General features: G+C 39.6%; 1 protein-coding gene across 1 annotated transcript in view; it reads right to left on the minus strand.

Annotated features, from left to right (window-relative positions):
• The window catches only part of IQGAP1 (IQ motif containing GTPase activating protein 1), a 104,752-nt gene that overhangs the window by 40,022 nt on the left and 38,089 nt on the right, over positions 1-26,641 (minus strand). The window contains exons 4-15 of the mRNA XM_059057250.2: positions 26,190-26,267; positions 21,313-21,389; positions 14,904-14,971; positions 13,681-13,794; positions 12,938-13,116; positions 12,138-12,222; positions 7,411-7,574; positions 6,268-6,352; positions 5,211-5,374; positions 4,833-4,993; positions 3,155-3,279; positions 998-1,161 (exon numbers count right to left, since the gene is read on the minus strand). Of these exons, the coding sequence (XP_058913233.1) occupies positions 998-1,161; positions 3,155-3,279; positions 4,833-4,993; positions 5,211-5,374; positions 6,268-6,352; positions 7,411-7,574; positions 12,138-12,222; positions 12,938-13,116; positions 13,681-13,794; positions 14,904-14,971; positions 21,313-21,389; positions 26,190-26,267 (1,464 nt within the window). The remainder of the gene's footprint in view (positions 1-997; positions 1,162-3,154; positions 3,280-4,832; positions 4,994-5,210; positions 5,375-6,267; positions 6,353-7,410; positions 7,575-12,137; positions 12,223-12,937; positions 13,117-13,680; positions 13,795-14,903; positions 14,972-21,312; positions 21,390-26,189; positions 26,268-26,641) is intronic.

Genomic DNA, 26,641 nt, shown 5'->3' on the forward strand with positions numbered 1-26,641 from the left:
AAGTGGAAACATGACCATCGACTCATGGTACAGCCATACAATGGAATATTATTCAACAATAAAAAGACAATACTAATACATGCTACAGCTTGGATAAACCAAGCTAAGAGAAAGAAGCCAGTCACAAAGGACCACACATTGTATGATTCCATTTATACGAAATGTCCAGAATAGACAAATCCATAGACAGAAAGTAGACTGATGGTTACCTAGGACCGGAGAGATTGAGAGAAATGAGGAGTGACTACCTACAGGTACCAGGTTTCTTTTAGGGGTGATGAAAGTGTTCTAAAATTGATTGTGGTGATGGTTGCATAATTCTGTGAATAGACGAAAAACCACTGAATTGTATACTTCAAAACAGTGAGCTGTATGGTATGTGAATTGTATCTCAATAAAGCCATTATTTAAATTTAAAAAAAGAAACTTTATGGCATTACCTACTAAGCTTAACATATGTATTCCCTATGACCCACAAATTCCACTCCCAAATGTATACCTAATAGAAATGCATACATATATTTACCAAAAGACATGTGCTAGAATAAATCAGGATAGTGGTTACCACTGTGCTGGGGGGCAGGGAGGGGGGAGGTGAATAAGGATGTAAGGGGACGTAAGGGGGTTTCTGTTAATGCTTTTTATAATCCGAGCACCAGTTACATAGGTATGCTCACTTCTGAACATCTATACAACCGTATACTTAAATAATTGACACACTTTTCTGGATCTTATATTTCAATAGAGAATTTCTTTAAAGAGACATAAGAGATGTGTTTATAACCATAACAACAAAGGACAACAAAAAATCCAAATGTGTAAAATAGCATAAGCTTCTGGAAGGTGGAGTCTATGACTCTTACATCGTGTGTCCCTCCAGTGCTCTGACTCTAAGGGTGCCCAGGAAATAGTCATTGAGGGAACACCCCTACCTCTATCTCCGTTCTAGGAAGGATGAAGTTCTCAGAACAAAAAGGAACAATTTAGTGCCACTCACCTGGGCTTTCTCTCTCTTTGCTCTGATCAGTGTGTCTTGGTAATGCTGGGCCACTTCTGCAAGGACCCCCTCGAGTTTAGCTGCAGGAATCTGCAGGGCCTGCAGAGTCTTTTGGGCATCACCTTCATCCAGGGCTTCATTAATTAAACCAATGGCTAAAATCCCTAAGTATGAATGGACAAAAGGTTATTTTTTAGATTAAGAAATTGTATAAATAAAACAGTCTTTAAACATCGTAAGTGACCATAAATCCTCTATCCAAGGGTTACCATGATTCAAACGACAATTTGTCATCCATAATATTAAGCAACATTTAAATCTTTTCCTTTAAATTTAGTGGGTTTTTTTTCATCTAAGTAAACTCCCTTATATCCATATTCCTATTGAAATCTCAAGTCCTTTTGTTTTATTTTTACTTGCTCTTAAGAGCGATGAAGATGGGCTTCCTTAGTGGTGCAGTGGTTGAGAGTCGGCCTGCCAATGCAGGGGACATGGGTTCATGCCCCGGTCTGGGAATATCCCACATGCCGTGGAGCGGCTGGGCCCGTGAGCCATGGCCGCTGAGCCTGCATGTCCGGAGCCTGTGCTCCGCAACAGGAGAGGCCACAACACGGGTTCAAACCCTGATCCAGGAAGATCCCACATGCCACAGAGCAATTAAGCCCCTGTGCCACAACTACTGAGCCTGCGTGCCACAAATACTGAAGCCCATGCCCCTAGAGCCCATGCTCTGCAATAAGAGAAGCCACCGCAGTGAGAAGCCCATGCACCACAACGATGAGTAGGCCCCGCTCACTGCAACTAGAGAAAGCCTGCACACAGCAACGAAGACCCAACACAGCCAAAATAAGAAATAAATTAAATAAATAAATAAATAAATATAGTCACCTAGTTCAACATTTTTATAGGAAAAAAAAAAGATGAGCTTTAGGAATCTCCTCTCCAACACTACACAGCAAACAAGTAAGAAACAGAGAATCAAAGCTCAGGGCCTCCTACTCCAAGGCAAGGCTCCTCCCACTAAATCACTGAATATTTCTCACAGGAAACACTAATTAAAACTAGAAATAGTCACTCCTCAGGTATCTCAGACAGCTGGACTACTTTTGTAAAGACTGTTGTATAATAAAAAATTTGGCTGGTCTTTGTCCCTGGTTTCTGGAAAGGAGGCTCTAAACCCTTGGAATTTCCCAAGTGATAGGAGTATCTTCATTATCCATAGTGGGCCCCTAGGACCCCACCTGAGTTTATGCCAACAAGGTGACTCCTGGTGGGCCCCTAGAAACTTTTGGGATAGGGGCTGGTCACGCTGGAAAGACCAACCATGTGATTAGAAGACTTGGGCTTTGAGCCATGTGATCTCAGAATATCAGCCCAGCTATTCCAGGGAGGAGAAGCAGACTGGAAATTTAATTCAATTACTTGGCCAATAGTTGGCCATAATTCAATCCATTATTTGTATGGAACGAAGCCCCACTAAAAACTCTGGATATCCAAAGCTCAGGTGAGCTTCCCTGGTTGTGATACTCATCAATGGGCTGGGAGGGCAACACACCCTGAGGATACAGAAGCTTCGAATTTGGGACCCTACCAGACATTGCCCTACTGGTCTCTTCTTTTGACTCATCTTGATTTGTATTCTTTACAATAAAACTATAACCATAAGTATAGTGCTTTCCTGAGTTCTGTGAGTCATTCTAGCCAATTATTGAACCTGAGGGGATAAAGGGGACCCCTGAATATATAGCCAGTTTTTCAGAAGTGTGGTGACCTGGCAACTCCAGAGATTAAGGCTGGTGTTTGAAGTGAGAGGAGTCTTGGGGAGGACTGTGCCCTCAATCTGTGCAATATGACCTAACTCCAGGTAGTTAGTGTCAGAACCACTTCTTATAATAGCACTCCAAAATAACAGATCATGTTCAATTCACCTCCTGAAAAGTTTAGTTCTTATTACATACTTATCTAATTATAGCAGTTGCCTGGTGTTTCGAAAACAATATACAACTGTAGCTTTTTGAGACAGATTAAGAGATAGTTTTTGTTTTTTTTTTCCAATTTCCAAAAATCCTCCCGGAAGTAGTGTTTAGAACCAGCTAATGCAATCACATTATCTGTAACTGTGACATTATCTGGGGGGACGGGAAGTAGATTACTCACTCTCATGTTCCTCCTGCACCACAAGATTCACATGGTCCACACAAGCTTGGATGTCATTCCATGTAATAAATTCATTATTCTCTGCATGTGCTTGAGCTTTCAGTTTCATCAGCTCATCGAGATACCTGCCCCATTCCCCCAACAAAAGAGACAATGAAGTGCAACATAAGAAAAGGGACCTTCAGGATTATTTTGGTTGACAGGAATGAGAAGACATGGGGGCAAAGGATCCAAGGAACAGAGATAGCTAAGGAACCCCAACAGCTTGATGTATTCTAGAGGTCAGCTTTGGGACCAAGGAGTTACCTTGAGCAAAGTGTAAAAATGCAAGGATATCACTTATTCTTAACGGCCTATTTATATTACATGTTCTAAATTCCAAGTAAGACCAACTCTGGAATAAGAGGCAGCAGCTCAAGCAATCTCTCTAAAGACAAGGAAACAAGGCCATACACCAGTTAACAAACACAGAAGGAATGACAGATCAACAAATCACCATTCAGCAACTCTTACTGAAAGTATAAGGATTTAGGCAAGGATTATCAATTGGGGTTAAAAATATTAGATGAATGGTTAATGGGGAACTGGACATTTTGATGGTGCAAAAGGTACAAAAAAAGATTATATTCTGGGGCTTCCCTGGTGGTGCAGTAGCTGAGAATCCGCCTGCCAATGCAGGAGTCATGGGTTCGAGCCTTGGTCCGGGAAGATCCCACATGCCGCAGAGCAACTAAGCCTGTGTGCCACAACTACTGAGCCTGCGCTCTAGAGCCTGCGAGCCACGGCTACTGAAGCCCGCAGGCCTAGAGCCCATGCTCCACAACAAGAGAAGCTACCTCAAACAGAAGCCTGTGTACCACAACGAAGAGTAGCCCTCGCTCGCCACAACTAGAGAAAAGCCCACAAGCAGCAACGAAGACCCGAAGCAACCAAAAAAAAAAAAAAAAAAATTATGTTCTGGTGATAAGGGAGAAAAATAAATATGCAATGGAGGGATTAGATGACTCCCTAATCCAAGGATCAATCTTAGTATCTCTAATGGTGGGGACAAGCAGATTTTATATGCCTCTTGATATGAGAAAATATGAAACACACGTCGTCAAAAATATTTAATTGAATCTTGACAAGACTGTAGACCTAATTTACAATTTACAGGAATAAACCAAATATTAGGAAGCAACCAGAACTGAAGATGGGACATTTTATAGGACAACTGGCCCCATCTCTTTAATAAGTCAGTGTCATAAAGAAAGGGACAATGCTAGATTAAAAGATACCAAAGGGACACAATAATCAGATGTCAACATGTGGTCCTGGATTGGATCCTGGTTTGAACAAACCAGCTGAAAAAACAGTTTTGGAACAAGAAATATGAAAATGGACTAGGTTTAGAAAGTATTAAAGAAGTACTGTTGATTTGTCAAGGTATAAGAGTGTTATTTTGGCTATATAATATCCTCATTGTCTTAAATAAGCATACTTATAAATTTAGGAGTGGAATGTTATGATATCTGTAATCTACTACAAAACCTTCAGCATAGTAAAGAATAAAATGTACCAAAAAAAAAAAAAGACAATCACACTGAAGTCACAATGCCTGCAAAGAAAATAAGAGTGTTGGCACACGAGACAGGTGACAGTTACCTACTGGATTCAACCCAGCACTCTGGGCACCCACCTCTGGCAGTTTTCTTCTTCAATATTGGTAAGGCCTGTAACTGAACTGCTCAACTGTTTCCACACTGTATTCATGTCTCCGGATTCCAGCGCCCTGTTGATTAGGGCCACCGATGACAACATCTCCACTGCAACAGAGAGCTCAGGATGGGTGAGGCTATGCTGTACAGAAAGCGAGGGGGGAAAGAGTAAGGAAAGACATTATGGAATACCAAGGGAGGTCAGAAGTTTAATAGAACCATAACGAGTCTAAGTTTCTAGTTACACAAAACAAACAAAAAAACCCCCTCTACCTAACTACACCAAGAAGTGGGTATTAAATTTTAAATTCACGTCCACTCTGTTTTGCTCACAAACAGCACAGGTTCAGTTAACTCACCTCAGGACTCTGTTGCTGCAGGGTAGCCAGCTCCTTCTGATAAAGATCAGCAGCAAATGGAAACACCTGGGGCAGCTGGGCTTCGGGATTCATTAGCTCCATAACAGTCTTCTCGGCAACACCCTTCTGGATTGCAGCATTGATCACTGCCACTGCCGCCAGTCCTGGGTAGAAAACAAGGTCACAAAGGCAGCTGGCTTTGAGAGGCCCGATGGGAAGCAGATGCCAATTTTCACAGAAGAAAGTTATATTCTGTGGATAAACTATTAGCCATGACGTTTAAAGTAGAACTTTCATCTTTAGAAAACAGCCTCCTTTGTATGAGGGTGAATTGCATGGTATGTGAACTACATCTCAATAAATCTGTCTTTAAAAAGCAGCCCCCTCTTTTCCTCACCCCTATTTTCTTTCCACTCCAAATCATCCTGCCTGCCACCACTATGCTCTACCTAAAACATCCTTCTGGGCTTCCCTGGTGGCGCAGTGGTTGAGAGTCCACCTGCCGATGCAGGGGACACGGGTTCGTGCCCCGGTCCGGCTGGGCCCATGAGCCATGGCCGCTGAGCCTGCGTGTCCGGAGCCTGTGCTCTGCAACGGCAGAGGCCACAACAGTGAGAGGCCCACATACCGCAAAAAAAAAAAAATCTACAAAACTTTTATTCTAGCCACTGTTCCTTAATTCATCTTTCACCTTCTGTCCCTCTGCTGACACTTCCTCTTCCCCTGTTGCCCCATATTAGGAACAACCTTCTCTCCCATCTCTCACCATCCAAATCTTGCCAATCAATCCCTAGTCCTGTCTCTTCCAGGTGCTTCCCTAACCAACCATGTAAGTACGAGCTTACTAGCTGAAGTGAGCCTACGCTGACTCCAGTTCTACTTTTAAAACTGGAGGGAACCCTTCTGCCACCAAAGGTACCTGGTAGTTGACTGCAGCTAGTAGCCTTGGGGTGGGGTGAGGAGTGACAGAATCTAACCTCAGATCCCTCAATGACACAAAGCCACTTTCCTCCCCTACTCAGGATCTCAGTGGACACGCAGCTGAGAGGACTCTTACTTCTCTGATACTGCTGGGCAGCAGTGTTTGCGGCATCCACTCCGGACTGTAGCTCCTCCTTCTGCAGGGCCTCAGCCTGACCACGCTGCGAAAAGCAAAGAACACTTAGGTAAAGATGACTCCTGCCTAGGCCTCCGGGCCTTGTAGTTCTCATATCTCAACAGCAGTCACTAGGGACAGAGAGCCACAGGTATAAGAGACAGCTTCAGGCTACACACAGCCAAAGTGGCAGCCTGAGCGAGAGCCGAATGCCCTTGTCAAATCTCGGGTAGAGTGACTCTCCTGATATAAGCACATTAAAAAAATATATTTTGTAAAGAGCATCAAAATGTTCTGAGATAAAATGTTTGTAGAATCATTAGCACATTAATGCTGCTTTCTCTGGCCAATGCTGAGGATTTGTAAAATGTATACTTGTCCTTATTTAGAAAAAGAAAAAAAAAAAGAAATCCCCTATTTGTTCTAAAAAAAGAAAACCATAAAGTAAAATCCCACACTGTCCACTCTTACTGCACATTAAGTACTTTTCCAGTGTTGGCCAGAGGAAACTCGTCAGGTATGGTTTTTTAAGAGTGGAAATTCCTGAAGTCAAAATATAAATTTTCAGGGCTTCCCTGGTGGCGCAGTGGTGGAGAATCCACCTGCCGATGCAGGGGTCACGGGTTCGTGCCCTGGTCCGGGAAGATCCCACATGCCGCGGAGCAACTAAGCCCGTGAGCCATGGCCGCTAGGCCTGCGCGTCCGGAGCCTGTGCTCCGCAACGGGAGAGGCCACAGCAGTGAGAGGCCCGCATACCGCAAAAAAAAAAAATAAAATAAATAAATAAATAAATAAATAAATTTTCAGGTTCTCCCTAATGGCTTTTAGTTGGGGATTTAAGGGACTTCAAGTGAAGCGGTGATCAGATTCACTTGCCAGGATGGGCAATGTTTATTTTAAAAGAGGATTTACAACTCTAAAAGCAAAAGAGAGCTGAAGACAATGTGTACTTTACCTGAGGATATTAAACAGCCTAATTCATCTGCAGGAGAAAAAGTTATATTAAGGGGGGAAAAAAAGGCCCCATGTATATCTTGACACAACAGGATGGGATTCAAAAGGATGTATATAAACTCTTGCAGGTGCAACTCAGGGTACTTTTACCTCTCTCTTCCGCTGTCTATCACTGAGGAGCTGTTTGAGGTACCAGTCACTATTCTGCTGCTGCAGTCCTCGAAGGCCCAGCGCTGGTGACTGCAGAATCTTGAACAAGGCCAGTGCAGATCCCTGCTCCAAAGCCAGGTCTATATTCGCTAATGCAGCAAACACTGAGGAGGAAAAAAGGCAAATGCGTAAGAAAAAACTATGTTAACATTATAGCCTAGAATATTTTTTCCTTCCTGAAAACCAATCCCAGTTCCAGATCAGGGAAACATAATTAGATAGCTTTTATTCTGGAGTATCACAGAAGCATCAGACTTTGGGGTTGGAAGAGAATCTTAAAGTCATCACGTCCAGGGGTTCCCAGGTTGTTCAGATTTAAGATTCCTGGACCACACCCCCAGGCCTACTTAAAAGCTTCTAGATGCAGAGAGCTTGGCACCAATCTGGGCAGCAATATAAGAGGCACCAATAACACATGCCTAAACTCCCTCTAAAATGCCAAGTCATTATCCAGACTAAACTACTATACAGGAGAAGGTATCCTGCCCAGCAATTTACTACATCTCTGGACAATTCTGTTTAAAAAAAATTGTTAAAGCTCCCACCCTAGAGTTGATACTTGAATACATCCAACCCCCTTCCCTGTGACTGTCTTCTCCTGACTAAAGAACCTTAGTTCCTTCAACCATTTCTTATACAGCATCATTCTGAATCCCTTCATTATCCTGGCATCTCCTGAATGTATTCTGCCCAAAGCAGTGCCTAGACATCAAGGCTGGTCTGACTGCGTGAAGTAGAAGGGGCTCTCTACATCACCTCAATATTCTCTACTTCTAGTCACAGAACCTGACGTCACACAAGGGCTTTATTATCCAACAGTAAAAATGCAGATTTTCCTTCATCTGAAAATGATAACAAAGATACCTTCCTCATAAGAGTAAATGAAATCATATACATAAACTACTTTTATATTGTAAAATAAATAAGGTATTATTAGTGGAAAGTCAAAATATCATATTTTCTGATTTCAGAAATGACAGCCATTAGAAAATCATAATTATTGTATTAATTTCAGCTTTCCTATTTTAGAAGAGAATATAGAGTTCTCCCTCCCATGTCCCACCCAGGAATGACCATCTGATTTTATCACCAAAGTAGCAAAAAAAGTCAATAATAAAATAAAATACTAAAAATCAAAATATTGGGGGCATAGCAGTACTTATCAATTTTAACTGTTTTCATTAGTAAAGAAACAAAAAGAAAATTAATGTAAGCTGTTATAAAGAAACAAAACAGTGCAAGAGAAAACAAAGACTCAAACTAGAACTAAAAAATAACACCAAGAGGTAAAAGGATGAAAAGGTTAGATTCCTAAGAGACTGTTTCCTTCTTCCCAACATTCCCCTGCAATGCAGCTCACTGATCACCACATGAAGGAGGTGAGCAGCTCCTTGAATCATGGCTGCAGGTCTATGTGGCCATTAGCCACTAAACAAGCATTTTTCAACAACACAGACCATGCACCTGCTGCAAACACAGCCATGAACAAAGCAGACAGGTTATCTCCATCTTCAGGGAGCTTCTGTAGTAGTGGGGGACAGAAAACAAAAGCAATATAGGTAACAACCAGGTTTCCTCTACATGTGCAATGCAGAATCTCAGACAATCCATCTGCAAAGGCATCTAGTCAATTATGCTTTTACTAGAAATGTAAACTTACCACTTAAATATGTAAATATTTAAATGAACATTTATTTATACTATAAAGTTTACAACATTATTTAAACACTTTCTCCCACTATGCTTTAATTACCTAACTCTAATTTTCCTTATCCTAGTTAACAAAAAATAAAAACTTTTTCTCATTTTTAACTATCTGGCCTGCAGCTTTCTTCTGGGGCAGCATGAATGGCTTCTCAAGCCCTAGGGAAAGAATCTTACCTATTATTACATTAAGGTGATTCCTGGGACCTAAAGTCCCTCTATCTTCCTACCATACAACTTTCCCTTGTCTCAGACTTTCTCTACTATTAGGAAAAGCTTGTCCCCCTATGGGGAATTCTGCCTTATCCTCACCTTCTTACCTACCCTAAGAATCCCAGTGAAGGTTCAGGTACAAACCTTGAGGAAAAGTCATCATTCTTTTCTTTATTCTATGACTGTACTTCACACACCTTTGGTTGCCTTGAAATTACTCACTGTATTGTTCTAACCAAGTTGCCCTGAAATTATTCATTTGACTATTTACCTTCCTCACTATACTGAAAGCTATTTGAGGGAATTTTTACTATTTTGCTCCTCTGACCACGTGAGAACAGTATGCATGGAACACTTTAAAAATATATACATATGTTTCTCTCCTTATAAGTTTATAACAGGCTCTAATATAATTAGCCAGGTAGAGCTATAAGGCTATAAAATCCCAGACAACATGGTAGAGAAAAAAACCCTTAGTAAATAAAAGTATTTTACACGGTGTATGCAGCAGGAAATGTGCTGGACTTTCTTCTCACACAGAGGACTAACTACAAGGACATTCTGGTTTATACTTGCTGACTAAAGTAGTATTCATACATATACAGCACAACAAATCACCCATACATGAATGGAACTATTACTCTGTTCAGAAAGCTATTATCCTAAATGAGCCAGAATGGAACAGAATACGAAGACTCCTGGTCAGGATTTAGAACTCCCTATCATATGGAGTTGGTAAAATCTTATAAATTCTCTCCAGTTATTCAGAGTATTAGTTCAAGTGAGAAATTAGGATCTCCAAAGGAACAAAGAGTACACTGATTACTATTATTATTATCTCTGTGTGTGTGTGTGTGTGTGTGTGTGTGTGTGTGTGTGTGTGTGTGTGTTACGCGGGCCTCTATCTGCTGTGGCCTCTCCCTGCTGTGGCCTCTCCCATTGTGGAGCACAGGCTCCGGACGTGCAGACTCAGCGGCCATGGCTCACGGGCCCAGCCGCTCCACAGCATGCGGGATCCTCCCGGACCGGGGCACGAACCCGTGTCCCCTGCATCGGCAGGCGGACTTCCAACCACTGTGCCACCCGGGAAGCCCCATATTATTATCTTGATCAAGATGAGATCAAGTCTGGTTGAATCAAGCAAGGTTTTTTAGTTCTTTTGGTGAGTCTAACCCTATGCTAGGAATTATGAGGATTTGAAAAGAAGCAGAACTCAGAAGTAAACTCTACTTTAAGTTTATAAATAAGTCACAAACAAAAAGCAAGCAATTAAGATAATACATATTAAGTACAAAATTGTGTGGTTTAGCACATAAATGCTGTAGGAGATTTGAATGGCAAGTATATTGGGCACTGAGGTGAGAACTGAGCTGAATCTTGAATGATGGGTATAATTTGGATTAAGTAAGAGATGAGGCATGAGGGCATTACAGTGGCGAGATTACATGATTAACAAAAGTGATAATAATATTATTTACTGAGTGCTTACTAAATACCAGGCAATTTATATACATTATCTCATCATTCATATAATGATTATATGCCACACGTACCCAATTCCCACAGCTATTAATATGAGGGCAAGAGATCAAATCCCAGTTCTGAACAACTCCATAGCCATTTTTCATGAATCATGAAATAAACACAACGAATATGGGAGACAATTAGGCACATGAGTTTCTATAGGGAGTTATATGCATAAAATACTACATAAAGAACTCCACCAGGCTAGGGATCTGCGTTTTATCTGGCAAGTAATAAGGAACGAATGCAGGTTCTTTTGAAGAAGAGTAACAAAATGAAAATGACACTTCCAAGAAATTAGTTTTTCAAAAGTGTGTACCATACTCAAAAATCAATATGAACAGTACAATCTCATTTTTGTTTAAATATATGTTTTGAAGGATATGTTAAAAATATCAAGAGTGGTTATCCTAGGTGATGGGGTCTAATTTTTGGTTTGTTGTTTATTTCTGGATAACTTGTATTACTCTTTAAAAGAAAAACAAAACTATATAGGAAAACACGGACTTCCCTGATGGTGCAGTGATTAAGAATCCACCTGCCAACGCAGGGGACACGGGTTCGATCCCTAGTCCGGGAAGATCCCACATGCCGTGGAGCAACTAAGCCTGTGTGCCAAAACTACTGAGCCTGCGAGCCACAACTAGTGAGCCCGCACGCCACAACTACTGAAGCCCGCGCACTCTAGGGCCCGCATGCCGCAACTACTAAGCCCGTATGCTGCACCTACTGAAGCTCATGTGCCTAGAGCCCATGCTCTGCAATAAGAGAAGCCACCGCAATGAGAAGTCTGTGCACTGCAACAAAGAGTAGCCCCGCTCACTGCAACTATAGAAAGCCTGTGTGCAGCAACGAAGACCCAACGCAGCCAAAAATAAATTACTTTTTAAAATAAATAAATAAATAAATAAAAACAGGAAAATGAAATCCCTATTCACATTCAAGTGTCTAACACAGGGTGAAAGAGTGAAACTGTAGCCAAAAAAATCCAGTCTGTAAGTTACAACAGATGAGTAGATGGAGGAGCGGGGGCCTGTCTGAGGACAATGGTAGCCCAAAGAGAAGATGTATGAACACAAAAGACAGTAAATCAGTAATAGTTCCTAAGCTAACCCATAAATGTCTGAAATAAACAAACTTAAACCATGCCATAGGTCCAAGAAGAGATCAACAGCCACATTATTCTATAACATTCTTCTAGGTGCCTGATGTGGGGATATACTTACTGTTGACTTTATTTATATTGCCTTGAATTTCAGCTTGAGTGAGCAGCTCCTCATAAACGTCCCTTTCTCTCTCAGAGCTTTCTGTCTGAAGACGAGTAAGAAAGTGTAACTAAATTAGCTCAGGTCTCTAAGACCACAGAAATACATTTGTGCTCCTCCCCCACCATTACAGAACAAAGAGCAAGTAAGAGTGTGGCTTAAAATCCTTAATAAAGAACAAAGCAGAATGCTACACAACTGAAACTAAACACATAAAAAGCAGATCCACTTGTAAATAACAAGCCCAGGGGTTCTTCCAGAGTCAAGCAAGAGAAGGAAGCACTGGTGAACCCTGCCCTGCTCACTTGTGAGTCTGCATCCTTGCCTCAGACCTGAGCAGAACAGGTACATCCAGGGACTAGATCGCAGAGCCTGTCACTGGTTTGCACAAAACTCAAGAAGGAAGTAGAAGTCAAAATAGAATCTAATACCAAAAGACTACATACTGGGTAACTCCATTTCATTTATATAGAATTCTTAAAAAATAAACTAAAGTGATCGAAAACAGACTGGTAGTTGCTGGGGTCAGGGGTGGGGAGTATGAGGAGGTACAGACTGACTATGAAGGGGAGACGTGGGAACTTCTGGGGTGGTTACACATCCACATACATTTGTCAAAACCCATCAAACTGTACACTTTAAACGGTTGAATTTTATTATATGTAAATTAATACCTCGATAAAACTGATTTTTTAAATGGAGTCATATCAAACAGTGAACAAATATAAATCAGTTAGAAAGAACAAATGTTCCATTTTTACCCTGTTTTTAGCATTTGTCATTTTGTCCTGCTTGGCCTGGTAAAGTACATCCTGGTAAGTGGAAGCCAAGGGCTCTTCAAGGTTCACAAGCATGGCATTGGGATTTTTCAAAGCTGCAAACGTGTCAGCTGGAATTCTATGGTCAATAGCTTCATTAATGGCAATAACGGCAGCATGTACTAAAAAAAAAAAAAATTCAAAACATAGAACACTGAGGTTATATAAAGTAAAGGATATACATTACACATGCAAACACTGCAACCCCCTATCACAGAAAGAGGCTCCTTTTCATAGATGGAGGGGTTAGAGGACTCCCCAGATCTTTAAGCCCAGTCTTTTTCCTCTGATGCACAAACCCACAGCTCAGCCTGTGATCCATGTCTGGAATGCTGAATCTAAAATCTTACAGGGAAATATTCATAACACATTCTGAAAGGAGCCTTTAAGCATTTGTTATGGAAATGTTCACCTTAATCATCACGTAAACACCATCAGAAAATAAGAAACTCCAAAAGGCACTGAAATGTAGAATTCACTTTCTAGTGCTTTTATTTTAATCAAAATCACTCACTTATTTCCAAATAACAATAGCATAGATAACTGTATAGCAGTGTTTAAATCTATATCTACTGACCTAAACTTGTTAGCAAAATTCCTAATGTCTAAGACCATCATTACAGTATTAATCATTAAAAGTAGTAGCAATAACCCCATTTGAACCCACAAAATTTCTCTCTTCTTACATGCGGCTTCATCCACTGACAGTTCATTAGCCAGAATGCCCCCGATCTTGCTAAAGGCAGGCATCTGGATCCCATACTTCTCCAGTTCAATCTTCATGTTGTTGATTTCTTCTTCTACAGGGAAAAATTAAGACCCAAACAAGCAAGTTAAGCACCTTTCCATAACATAGAGAAGGAAACAGATTCCTCGACTACAAAATGTATTGGATAAAATGACATCTACCTCTTAGGGTTGTTAGAAGGATTTAAATAAGATAATATATGGAAAGCACTTAACATGATACCTGGTACATAACATGCATTCATTAGACACAGTATTATTAGTATTATCAAGAGCATCAGAAATAACTATAACATGAGACTGGCTCTATAGAAAATAGTTCTCCCAAACTGCTACTTATGGCATTCCCTATAATGAACTTACAAATGGAGCAGCTTTAAAGGCAGCTCAAACAAGAAGTGAATCACAAGCCAGTTATCTGTCTTTACAATCCAAATCACTAGCTACTATTACACAATTTCGTTTCTAAGTCAGAAAGCCAAATGATAAAGAAAACAACATGTAAGGTTTGGCCCTTGCCCCAAGTCTGGGGAACAACTTCCCTGGAAGGGAAAATATCATAGATAAAAGTTTTATTTCCAATTTTTAAAACTCCCTGGCCTACAAAATAATCACCAGTTCAAAAGATTTGAATCTATCTTACCCCTGACCAATACTACCATTGTTCTCTTTCTCCCCAAGCCTCCATCTCTTCAAGCATCTGACTATAGCAAACACCCACCCAAATAAGCTAAAGTTTTAAAATTAGTAAATTGTCATCTTTGTATCATCTCACTCCCCTTCCTTTGCCTACAACTGTTGCTCACTGGAAGGGAAGGGGCAAGACTGTTATAAAGATTTTTCACTGTACATGAACCTTTAATGTTACATGTTAATATTATATTATTTTTTACATACTATATGTTAATATTCTTTCTAATTTACATATAAGAAAACTGAGAATTATCAATCATACCCATGTCATAACTGAGAGAACAGAGCTTGAAATTCCAAGTTTCGTGGAAGAAGAGGAGAAGCAGGAGAAGCAGGTTACTCATGCTTTTTTTTAATCTCTGTTGGCACAGTGTTTTAAAAGCCTTACGTCTTTAAGATTTGCACTGTTGACTCTCCAGGCTATTTCGATATAAATCAAGCACTTCCTGCCAAGTTTGTAACTTCTTACCTGTGAAGTCAACCTTTCCATATAGGTCTTGAATCTGAGGAGCCAGGCCCAGTTTGAACAGGTACAAACTAGAAGATATAATATGCAAAAGAGTCAGGCCTCCCAGCTGAACCTCCCTGCTGCTCTAAGTTCAAAGGGGAAAATCAGCATAAAGAACAGAAACACTCTGAACACAGACTCCCAGTACTCTACCATATTCCACTTTGCAGTTATAATACTTTACCTCAGAGCCTTTTTTTAGTTTTACAGAACAAGGAGGTCCTTAAAAAGTCACATAATGTAATGCAAAAAGCACTGGACTGGGAATGAGCAGATACAAATTTAAGTCCCAGCTCCACCACAAATCCAACATGTGATTAGATGTTAATATAAATGTTAACATAATGAATATAAGTGAAGTCTCTTCACTGTTTACCTTCCTGTGATCAATAAGTTTTAAGTAATAAGATATTTTAGAAAAGTCTCATAAAAATGATTCAGACAGCAAATCTTACTTAAGTTGAATTCATATTACTGATGGAAAAGTTTAATTCAGGTACTTCAAGAGTCTTAAATAAAGTATATATTATAAATCTTTACTCTTCAAATAAAAATCTCCTATACTCAAAGCTCCATGAAGGCAGGGACAATGAAAGTCTTATTTACCAATGCCTACTCAGAGCCTGGCATATATTAATAAATATTAATCAATATTTCACAGATGGATGGAAGTCCATAAACATGAGTTAGATTAACTGGATTCTAAGGCTTTAGCAGGTCAGAATCAATAAATTAGAAGAGATCAGAAGGGGGACTTCCCTGGTGGTGCGGTGGTTAAGAATCCGCCTGCCAATGCAGGAGACACAGGTTTGAGCCCTGGTCCAGGAAGATCCCACATGCCATGGAGTAACTAAGCCTTTGCGCCACAACTACTGAGCCTGCGCTCTAGAGCCCACGAGGCACAACTACTGAGCCCACGTGCCACAACTACTGGAACCCACACGCCTAGAGCCCATGCTTCACAACAAGAGAAGCCACCGCAATGAGAAGCCCGCGCACTGCGATGAAGAGTAGCCCCTGCTCAATGCAATTAGAGAAAGCCCGAGCACAGCAATGAAGACCCAACGCAGCCATAAATAAATAAATAAATAAATAATTTATTTATTTTTTAAAAAAAGAAAAAGAAGAAGAAATCAGAAGGGCACTCCACAGAGATTAACATGAGCAAGACAGTGACAGCTTATCAATAAGGGAGGAAATAAAAATATCTAAGAAATAAATCACAGAAACTCAATAGAGCAGTCTAGTTTTTGCAGGTAACCTATAAGCCTCAATATTATCCAAATACAAATATGTATCATGCATTCACAGAACTGATCAGAACCCAAACTGCATATAATAAACTCAAATGCATAATCAAAAAAAAAAACAGAAGTGTTCTAAAAATACATTAGAATATATACATCCACAATAACTAATCACTTTGTCAGATAAGTGCAAATATAAATCATATGTATATGATTAAGGGCTTTTCTTTAGAATAAAATGCTCAAGATGGAAATACATGAAGTTCCTCTCTGCAAAGATTTTACATCTGCTCAATAAAGTTTCCAAAGCCAAACAGCTAATAACTTTCTATACACGTTTTACCTTATATACTTTCCCCACACAATGTTCCATCTGCATTCTAAATTAGTAAAAATATTTTTCTCCAGAAATTTCTTCCTCTTTTATTCCTACTTTAAAACAAGAAAGTGGCTGCCACACTTTAACAAAAGCTTGGGCATGTCACTTTCACAGCCCCAACAACAGTGAGTTAGCTTTTAATGTCTTTCAACAGTAAATTAAAGGTGTCACAATGATATCACTAGCTGCTATAAAAAGTAGAGGAGTGATAAGCAGAAGGCAGATGGGCATCATCTTTCTTTTATCTCATTTAAAAAATTTTTTTTATTTTAATTTTTTATTTTTTTGGTGGTACGCGGGCCTCTCACTGCTGTGGCCTCTCCCTTTGCGGAGCACAGGCTCCGGACGTGCAGGCTCAGCGGCCACGGCTCACGAGCCCAGCCGCTCCGCGGCATGTGGGATCTTCCCGGACCGGGGCACGAACCCGTGTCCCCTGCATCGGCAGGCGGATTCTCAACCACTGCGCCACCAGGGAAGCCCTCATTTTAATTATTAGGAATATTTTAAGGATATGATGGAGTTTTAAATGGGATCATAATGGCCACCTGGATCCTCTTATCCAGCATCCAAAGTATTTAACCTCATAGCTAAAACTTAAAACTCCTAACAATAAACATCACTTTCAATCTTTGTTCCTAGTCTCCTATGTCTGCTTACAAATAAGCTGTTAGGTACCTAAAACAGTCAGCCTGTAATTGAGCTCAGATTTCTTTTTCTTTTCTTTTTTTCCTATCTAAGATATACTTTATAGCAATGAGGAAAAGGAGGTTGTGTTAGCCTATGTGGATTCCAATTACCGTTGCTGATTGTAGAGTAACCTATGAAAGAAATCACTACACTAATCTCAAAGATTACTAATAAATGTTCTTAAACACAGCAGTTGAATAGGAAACAGAATCTCGTACAGGCCCACATCCCTAACCTAAATTCTTTGGGCCAAATATTAACTTAGGATTTCTCAGATATTATAAAAGTTTTACAGTGTAAACAGCATTAAAAAACACCCCCAACAAGCCTTGGGGAAGCACCCCTAATCAAATACATTACTTTTCTGCAGAGAGACATATGAATAATCATATTAAGTAGATAAACAGTCTAAGTAATCTCAATTAATACGGATCAGATCTTGCCAACAAAGGAGTTTGAACTAAACCAAAACTCATTATTCAGATCTTTCAGCATGTTTTTTTGAATTTAGGATAAAGGATTACGGGCCAATTTAATCCCAAAATCAGTTCTTAGAAAGATAAAGCATCAGAGGAAATGGAAAGGAAGTATACAAATATATTTGAAATAATGGAGAATTAGGGTCTTATCTGAGAGTGGAATGTAATCTACAAGAGTAATTTAGTCTGACTAAAGTACAGTCACTATCTCTGGAATAATGCCAGTCAAGACTGAGGGAGAAAAAAAAAGATGGCAGGAAGGGAGAAAACAAGGAGATAATGCTTCTCTATCCCTGTTGATACAAAAGGGAAACAGTGCCTCACCCAATATAGGTAAGTGAAGTGAGGAACCTGCCTTGAACACTGTCGTGTAAAGGTAAAGAAGAGGCTCAAGCAGTTACAAACACTTCCTACATATCCTTCAGGAAAAACACTGTAAGGGAGGAAAGAAATCATAAACCACCAACCAGAACACACTGCTGTGTATATACTTTCTAAGCACGAACTGCATATTGAACAGAAATGGAAAACAGTAGCAGGCTTCCTCCCTTTCTCATTCTGACTCCATCATTGGAAAGGCACAGTTAATTCTTCAATCTCTCTTCAGAGAATTTGAGGGCCTGGGACTCAGGTTACATTGCAGAGAGTAGTGGCTACAGAACTAGCAGAGAGGAATTCTGCCAGCATAGCTGCTGTGCCTGCCAAGTTCAGATATCCATTGTAGGTACAGCCTTCACAAGGTTATCAACATAGACAGACTTAACAGAACACTAAGCCAATCACAATACTCAGAATTAAGCTGATTTTGGCTCAGACATATGCATCTGAAATTGCTACATTCTGAAAATTCTCCAATATATCACCTATTCCTAAACAATTTTTTAAAATTCTCATTTTACCATTGTTTGTCCAATGTTATGCTATGTACCTTGGAAGGGGGAAAAAAAGTAAGGCATGACTTCTGTCCCTAAGATGTTAATAAATGTAATAGGGAGAAAAGATATGAAAGAAGCAATATATAACAAACAAACAACAAAACAAAACACATACACACACACAAAAAAAACTAAACCAAAATAACCCCACAAACCCCAGAGGTTTAGAAAAAGGAATGAGCTGAGGTCACTGGAGAAACTTCACCAAGAATGTGGGAACTGAGCTAAAACTTGATTGGATAAGCAGACACAAACATGAAGAGCCCTTTGATAAAGACAAAGTACCATTTCCTTTTTCATTTATAGGACAGAAAGTACCCCCTTGAGCTGGGGGAGGGAAAGGGAGATTTGTTACAATGTATAATTTTGACACTCATTTATTGTGATTATATGCTAGGCATCTAAGTGTTGATACTAACGACACATGGATAAAGAACAAAGGAAATACTTCTTATCCCTAAGGAATCCACAAGAAAGCAAGTTATATAAGAACAAACAGTAACCAGAGTACAATGTAACAAGCACTACGCATGAAGTAAGAGGTATGTTATAAAATGCTAAAGGAGCACAAAGATGGTAGGTAGCTGATTATGCCCGAGAGGGAAAAAGTAAGAGAACATATTAATGATAGCATTCTGAGGTGGCACCTGGAGAACAGCATATGCTAAACCAAGGAGAAAAGGCATTTCCGGGCTTCCCTGGTGGCACAGTGGTTAAGAATCCACCTGCCAATGCAGGGGACATGGGTTCGAGCCCTGGTCCACGAAGATCCCACATGCTGCGGAGCAGATGAGCCCGTGCGCCACAACTACTGAGCCTGCATTCTAGAGCCCGTGAGCCACAACTACTGAAGCCCACGCACCTAGAGCCTGTGCTCCGCAACAAGAAGCCACCGCGATGAGAAGCCTGCGCACTGCAACAAATAGCCCCCGCTCGCTGCCAACTAAAGAAAGCCCACACACAGCGACGAAAACCCAACACAGCCAAAAATAAATAAATAAATTTTTTAAAAAGGCATTTCAGGCACAGGAAACAGCAAAACCAAAGGCAAGAGTACATAGCCTGTTTGTTGAAAATACTAGAATATAGGTACACAGGAGAGAATGGCTGGAGGTGAGGCTAGAAAGGAAGCATCAAAATATTTTATGAAGCGTCTGATACTATTAGGGCTGTTTTGGAAAGATAGTTCTGACAGCAGCATGACAGATGGATCAGAAGGGAGAGAGCCTAGCGAGGGAACCCTCTAAGGAGGTTAATGCATTCATTAGTCCACACAAGAGATCTATTAGTCCTCAGTTATATTCTCTCTTTTATGGGTTTCACACTGATTCCAGTGATACCAAGGATCTGGCAAACATTTGATCCAGAAACTGGAGACAATAGGTTTCTTGTGGGTCAAAATTATACATACATTCATATATATAATTAACATTTATTAAGTACACGTACAGGATGCTATATAAAAAGAGCAGCCCAAGCAAAAAAAATCTCATCCTCATGTCCCTTCTCATACTTACTTCTTTCATCTTCTGCTTTAGGTCTACGGCCATCAAGTAAATTTGCACCACTCTGAAATACTATACTACTAGCACCTACACCTCTCCCATCCCATCCTCCATCCAGACATATCACCTCTTCCCTCCAATTTAGTACTTCATTCTAAGAGCTGAGGACCTGAAATTAAGTCATCTTCCAAATTTACTATGAAGCTGTTATAAAATTATACCCTTTTTCAGTTTCTATTTATTATATTTGCATTGACATAAAAATTATTTAATGAACAAATGACTTGTCAAGGTCCTAGATAACTTAATAAATTATCAATCAACCATTTAATATGTGCTGGTATTATTTGAAGATATTGCCAAAATTTAACTGTACTACGAAAGAGTATCAAGACATAGTGTATTTAGTAAATCAGTTTATCAGCTTGAAACAAAATGAGAAACAATAAAAGTTTTCAAATGTATGTAGTTTTTATAATTTTTAAGAGACTTTAATTTAAAAGAAAGGGACTACATCTCAAGAGAAATGCCTAGTTCACCGAAACACCAGATCAATAATGAAAGATTATATTATGTTTTTAGAGCAAAATTTTCTGTTATTATAGGAATAAATAAATCCTTTCTCCCTAGAAAAACACAGCTGTTTCTCACAGTTTTGTTACGATAATAGTGCTCTATTCTATTTGAAAATTCTGAAGCAAATGCAAAAACTTTTTCATCATACCCTGGACAACAAGCTACACACTCAATTCAGATGTGACTCCTAAACTGCTTTTTTAAAAAAATTGAGATATGACTGACATATAATATTAGTTTCAGGTGTACAGCATAATGATATGATCACCATAGTAAGTCCAGTTAACTTCCATCACCACACATAGTTACAAATTATTTTTCTTGTGATGAGAACTTTTAAGATCTACTCTCTTAGCCACTTTCAAATACATAATAGAGTATCATTAACTGTAGTCACCATGCTGTACATTACATCCCCAGGACTTATTTATTTCATAACTGAAAGTTTGTACCTTTTGACCACCTTCACCCATTTTGCCTACTCCCAATCCCCGCCTCTGGCAACTACCAATCTATTCTCTGTATCTATATACTGCTTATTCTACCAAGAAAATCTGATTACCTAAGTGCATGGATACAGTAGATACATCTTGGCATGTTCTTTCGATCATAGATGTCTGTAGTTTCCGGATAAAAAATCTAAAGAGAATTAAAAGAAGTAGAGTAAGGCATCCATCCACTAGAGTTCATTTAATCATTCACCAATCATGAATAATACAAGTAAAACTTTGGCCAATTAGAAAACATTGTCAGCATTCGGCAAATAACCTCATTAGGGTGAACAGACATTTCATTATAAGTAATGTAAGGAACAAAATGCTACAATACACAGTGAAAAGTACTACTTGGAAGACTTATTTGGGTCAACCCACTGAATTTTACTAAGTATGTGAGAGTGATTTACTTACTGCAGACACAGACATGGGCAAACAAAACTCAAGTTCCAGTCCAGCTTAAATCAGTGGCAAGTGTATGAGGCTCTGAAGGACTACAATCTTCCTAGTTGCTATCTAGCAGGCCTAGATTGAGTAATAATAGCTCAACAATTAACATTTACTAAGTGCTTCAGTATGTGTAAAATCACTACATTTAGACATTGAAAAAAACTACAAAATATTAAAATGTGTTATAATGCTTGGGGGAAGTAGAAAGATACACAGATAAAGTAGGTAGAATAGAGGATGTATATGGGAATGAGAGATGGGGAGTTTTCCTCAGTAGCATGTACCACACTTAATCAACTATGTGTGTTGAAATTATCTGTTTGACTCCTCCAATAGACTATAAGCTACATGAAGGCAAGGACTAGGTCTATGTTGTTCACTGCTGTATCTTCAATGCTAAGCCCAGAGTCAAGGTCATGGAGGGAGCTCTCTATGTTTGATGAATTAACGAATGAAGTAGGATAGGAACAGAGTAGGTTTAGATGGAGAATAGCCTTGAATTTCAAGACCTTTTCTCATGGTAATGTGGTACCATACAATTCAATCTGTAATTTAGAGGAAAAAAGGGGTAACAGTGGATTAGAGAAGTGAGACTGGATTATGAAGTGCTTAGAGGAATTTGGATGAGCACTAAAAGGCAGTGAGAAGAGTACTACAGCACTTTGTATCTAACTCTATTATAGCACTTAACACATTGTGTTTAATTACTTGTTTTTATGTTTGTTTTCCCCCACAATACCTATTGCTCCCTATGAGGAAGAACTGTGCACCGCCAAGAGAAATGGGGGTCTTTTTTGATAATTTTTCAAATCATCGTTTTTGATAATTTTTCAAACTTTCCATGCTCATTTCCTAAGATTGAAATGTCTTCTCCTGAACGGTGAAAATCATGGTCAAAGTCAGTCACCCTCCCCAAAACAGTACAGAATACATTTTAGAAAGTAATAGGAAAAAAATAAGGTTGTTGAGGGAGGAGAAGAGGCAGATTATGAGGACCCTGAAAGTCAGACAAGTTTGAACTTGGTATTCAGGCTTTAGAGAAGTCCTAGCTTTGGAGCCAAGGCTAAAAACAGCCTCAGGAAGATCTGACTGGAGACAAGACACAGGATACACCGAATAGTGAAGAGATTGAAGCTGAGAAAGCAGGCTGGGAGGTTGTTTCAACAGATAAAAGAGACATTGCAAATAACTGAGGAAGGCTTGGGGAATGACTGCATTTAGGACTCCAAGGTAAATCCAAGGTTTTGAGACTGGATGACTGGGAACACGATGACATGGTACCATTTATGCAGAGAGGAGGTTCACTTGAGGGAAAAGGTAGGTTTAGTTTTACATATGAGAAACTCTAGGAGATAGAAAACTATCCAAGGGGAAATGTCCAGCAGCCAATTGAAGAAACTGTTTATCTTATAGCAAAGAGCCTTCAAAACAACTGAAACCATGAGAATGAGAGAATGTAGCTAAAATAAGAATTGCATCTTAAGGAATGCCAGCCACTAGGATATAGAAGGCAGAATAATTGAAGAAAACAGAGGACTATTAGGCAGATTAAAAACATTTTTAAAAATCAAAACAACAAAATGTTTCATGTAGGAGTTGGCCAAGAGCACCAATTATAATAAAGAGTCAAATGGATAAAAACCAAAAAATTATCATATTAAGTCTCTATAATTTGTATGTACCATATAAAGAGATTAGAGAAGATATCCCAATAAATACTATTATTGTCAATTATCGATCACACGTTATATTATGAGCAAAAACACATTTTTAGGCTAAGTATCTTTAGTCTACATTACTCAGAAGTCTTCTGGGCTTAAATCATATAGAGCAGGCATTTCAAGGGTAATAGCCATAATAACCCTATTGTTCCTGACAGCCTCAACAGTTTGTTGAGATTGTGGTCCAGGACAATGCACTACTGTTAGTAAACAAAAAAGGTAATAAAATTAAATTATTAAAAAGGCATTTTGTACTAACAGTACTATTAGCAATAGCAAATATTAACAAAGCTCTTAGTACCATTCAAAAGAAGTTAAATTGTTATTGCCCATTGGGCATACTATATAAAAAACAGGAACAGGAAGTTACAGGTGCATAGAAAGGCCAAGTAGCTGTAAGAACTTGACGTATTGCATTTCCTGACATTTGTGGGGCTTAATTCTCAAATATACCAGTGCAAGAAAGAGAACTTCAGCACTTTGCTCTGAAAAAAAGAGGATACAACCTAGTCTTCTGCAAAGACTTAGCTCTGAATTTACTCAGTTCAACAGGTATGTATGCAACAGTGAGCTGAGCACTCTGCTAAATGCCAAGTGTTCATTTCCAAGTGGTTTCAGCCACTTTCTGATACTCCACATCTCATTTCTTTTTAATCTCTCTTTGGTTACAGAAATTTAGACTCCACAGAAACATATAAAGAAAATAAAAACCACCCTTTAACCCCATCACACAGAAATGAAAACTATTTCTCCTTGCAGATTTTTCCCAAGAATACTCACTTTATTTTTAGACAAAAACAGTGATCTCATCTTAGCCAGAACACAAGCTCTTATAATCGTAGCCTGTTTTTTTTTTTCACTTAACACATCACGGTTATATAGAGAGATTGACATCATCCTTTTCAACGGCAGCTAGTATTTGACTGGCTGTAACACAATTAATACCCTGAGTGAAGGAATACGTGGTTTGCTATCAATTTTTTCTATCATATGAAATGCTGAAAAATCCTTACATATACTTTTGTGCTTGTCTAATTTTTTCTTTCTTTTTGAGCCGGTGGGGTGGGAGTGGGGACAAATTCCTAGAAGTAGAATTCCTAGGTCAGAGGATAGCGGAGAAAAAAGCTGTCCATACCTCTAACAGTGACACTGTATCAGTGCCTCTACGGATTCAAGGTAGGACGAGGTAGCTAGATGTATGATCAGGCCACCTGAGATAGCTATTCTCTTGCTCTCTGTACATCTCCTGCTCAACCAGTCCCTGCTTCACCTATACCCTACTCATATGGCTGACATTCCCCCTTAATTATATGGTCTAATCAGTAAATGTTAGTGATCTTTAGATTAGAATGGCTCCACTATGAGAGTTTATCAAAGGGAAGACCTCTGCCCAAGGGGCTATGAGGGACATGCCCCTCTGCTGCTTTCCCTGGTAACTGATGAGCCAAACTGAGGTCAATTCCCCCATAACTGGTAAACTCCTCCTCCCCCTCATCTCCACCCCCAGTAGCAAAGACTGTTGCTGTGTTCTGCCTGCTGTCTGCCGTCCACGGTAGGGTGTCACTCCAGAGCCTTGATTTGGACAGCTGAGATCCCCTATCTAATAAACCAGTGATGTCTCTGTTGCTGTCTCCGGGCTCTTCCCTCATTCTCAAGGCAACTACAAGGCTTGCAGGCCTGCAGGGTGCAGCCCAACACTTGAGATGGCAATCTCATTAAGAGAAGCACTAAATAAACTCTTGAGCAAAACACTCAAGGATGCACACTTCCATATCAAGACTACAGCCATCATTCCAAACTCATTAAATTGTATACATTAAATATGTATGGTTTTTCTGTAATCAATTACACCTCAATAAAGCTGTCAAAAAAACAAAAATAAAAAACAAACCTACAGCCACCTCCAAAACCAGATAAAAGAAGTAAATCTCATTATACTGCTTCTACAATTTGAAATATAAAATAAACCCTTCATATTACCTACAAATTTGGTTATTCTGAAGCTGGAAGATGACATTTCTAAAATATTTCCTTATGTTCCTACATTCAAACTTGAATGTAGCAACTCTGTGAATAAATAAAATCCACTGAACTGTATACTTTAAAATGGTGAATTTCATGGTATGTGAATTTGTTTTTTTTTTTTGGGGGGGCGGGTCACGTTGCTCAGCTTGCAGGATCTTAGTTCCCCAACCAGGGACTGAACCCAGGCCCTGGCAGTGAAAGTGCCGAGTCCTAACCACTGGACCACCAGGGAATTCCCTCATGGTATGTGAAATTTTTTTTTTTTTTTTTGCAGTACACGGGCCTCTCACTGTTGTGGCCTCTCCAGTTGCGGAGCACAGGCTCCAGACGCGCAGGCTCAGTGGCCATGGCTCACGGGCCCAGCCACTCCGCAGCACGTGGGATCTTCCCAGACCGGGGCATGAACCCGTGTCCCCTGCATCAGCAGGCGGACTCTCAACCACTGCACCACCAGGGAAGCCCGGTATGTGAATTTTAATGTTTATAATTTGGTGTAGTAAAAGTAAATGACATCACAGGGAATTTCTCTAGGGTGAGGTGAAGCAGGGATGAGAAATATAAAAGAAAAAGAACAAAGCTATTGCCTAAAACAAACTGAAGAGATCCTTTAGTATTAAAATATAGATAGATAGATATATCTATATATATATCACCAAAGAATCAATTGAGAATAATTTTACAGGTAGAATGAGAACTGTTATGCCAAACAGCCAGAACTAAGCCGGAACTATGAATATCACATAAGTTACCTTAGGCAATCCAATCTCGCCCATGGCATTCAACCACTGAATCACATTATCAGTGTGTCTAAAGTGGAGGCCAGTTGCCTAGAACAAATAAAAAACCATTAGGCACTGTTTGGCAATATTGAAGCAAATACTAAATAAATACTCTCTTTGTATCAATAAAAGTTTCCCTGTAAGACTTTACATGGTCCCCCTTAAACTTAAGGTCTGTTTGTATCATTACACATTCTAATCCCCAAAAGCCAAATCCACATCTCAGCTCTTCTCAGTTAAGAACCATCTGGAGAATCTTCCTGTGTACAGTGTGCTCAGCAGAACATGGTCTTTGGAATTCAATTATGTTGGATTCAATTCCTGACTTGGCTATCTATTGGTGACACTGGGCAAGTCACTTCACCCTACTGATTCTGAGTTTCCCCATCTTTAACACCTACTTTATGTTTGTTGGAAAGATT

The sequence above is a fragment of the Kogia breviceps genome, chromosome 3 (assembly GCF_026419965.1).
Source record: "Kogia breviceps isolate mKogBre1 chromosome 3, mKogBre1 haplotype 1, whole genome shotgun sequence".
In the NCBI taxonomy this organism is placed as follows: domain Eukaryota; kingdom Metazoa; phylum Chordata; class Mammalia; order Artiodactyla; family Physeteridae; genus Kogia; species Kogia breviceps.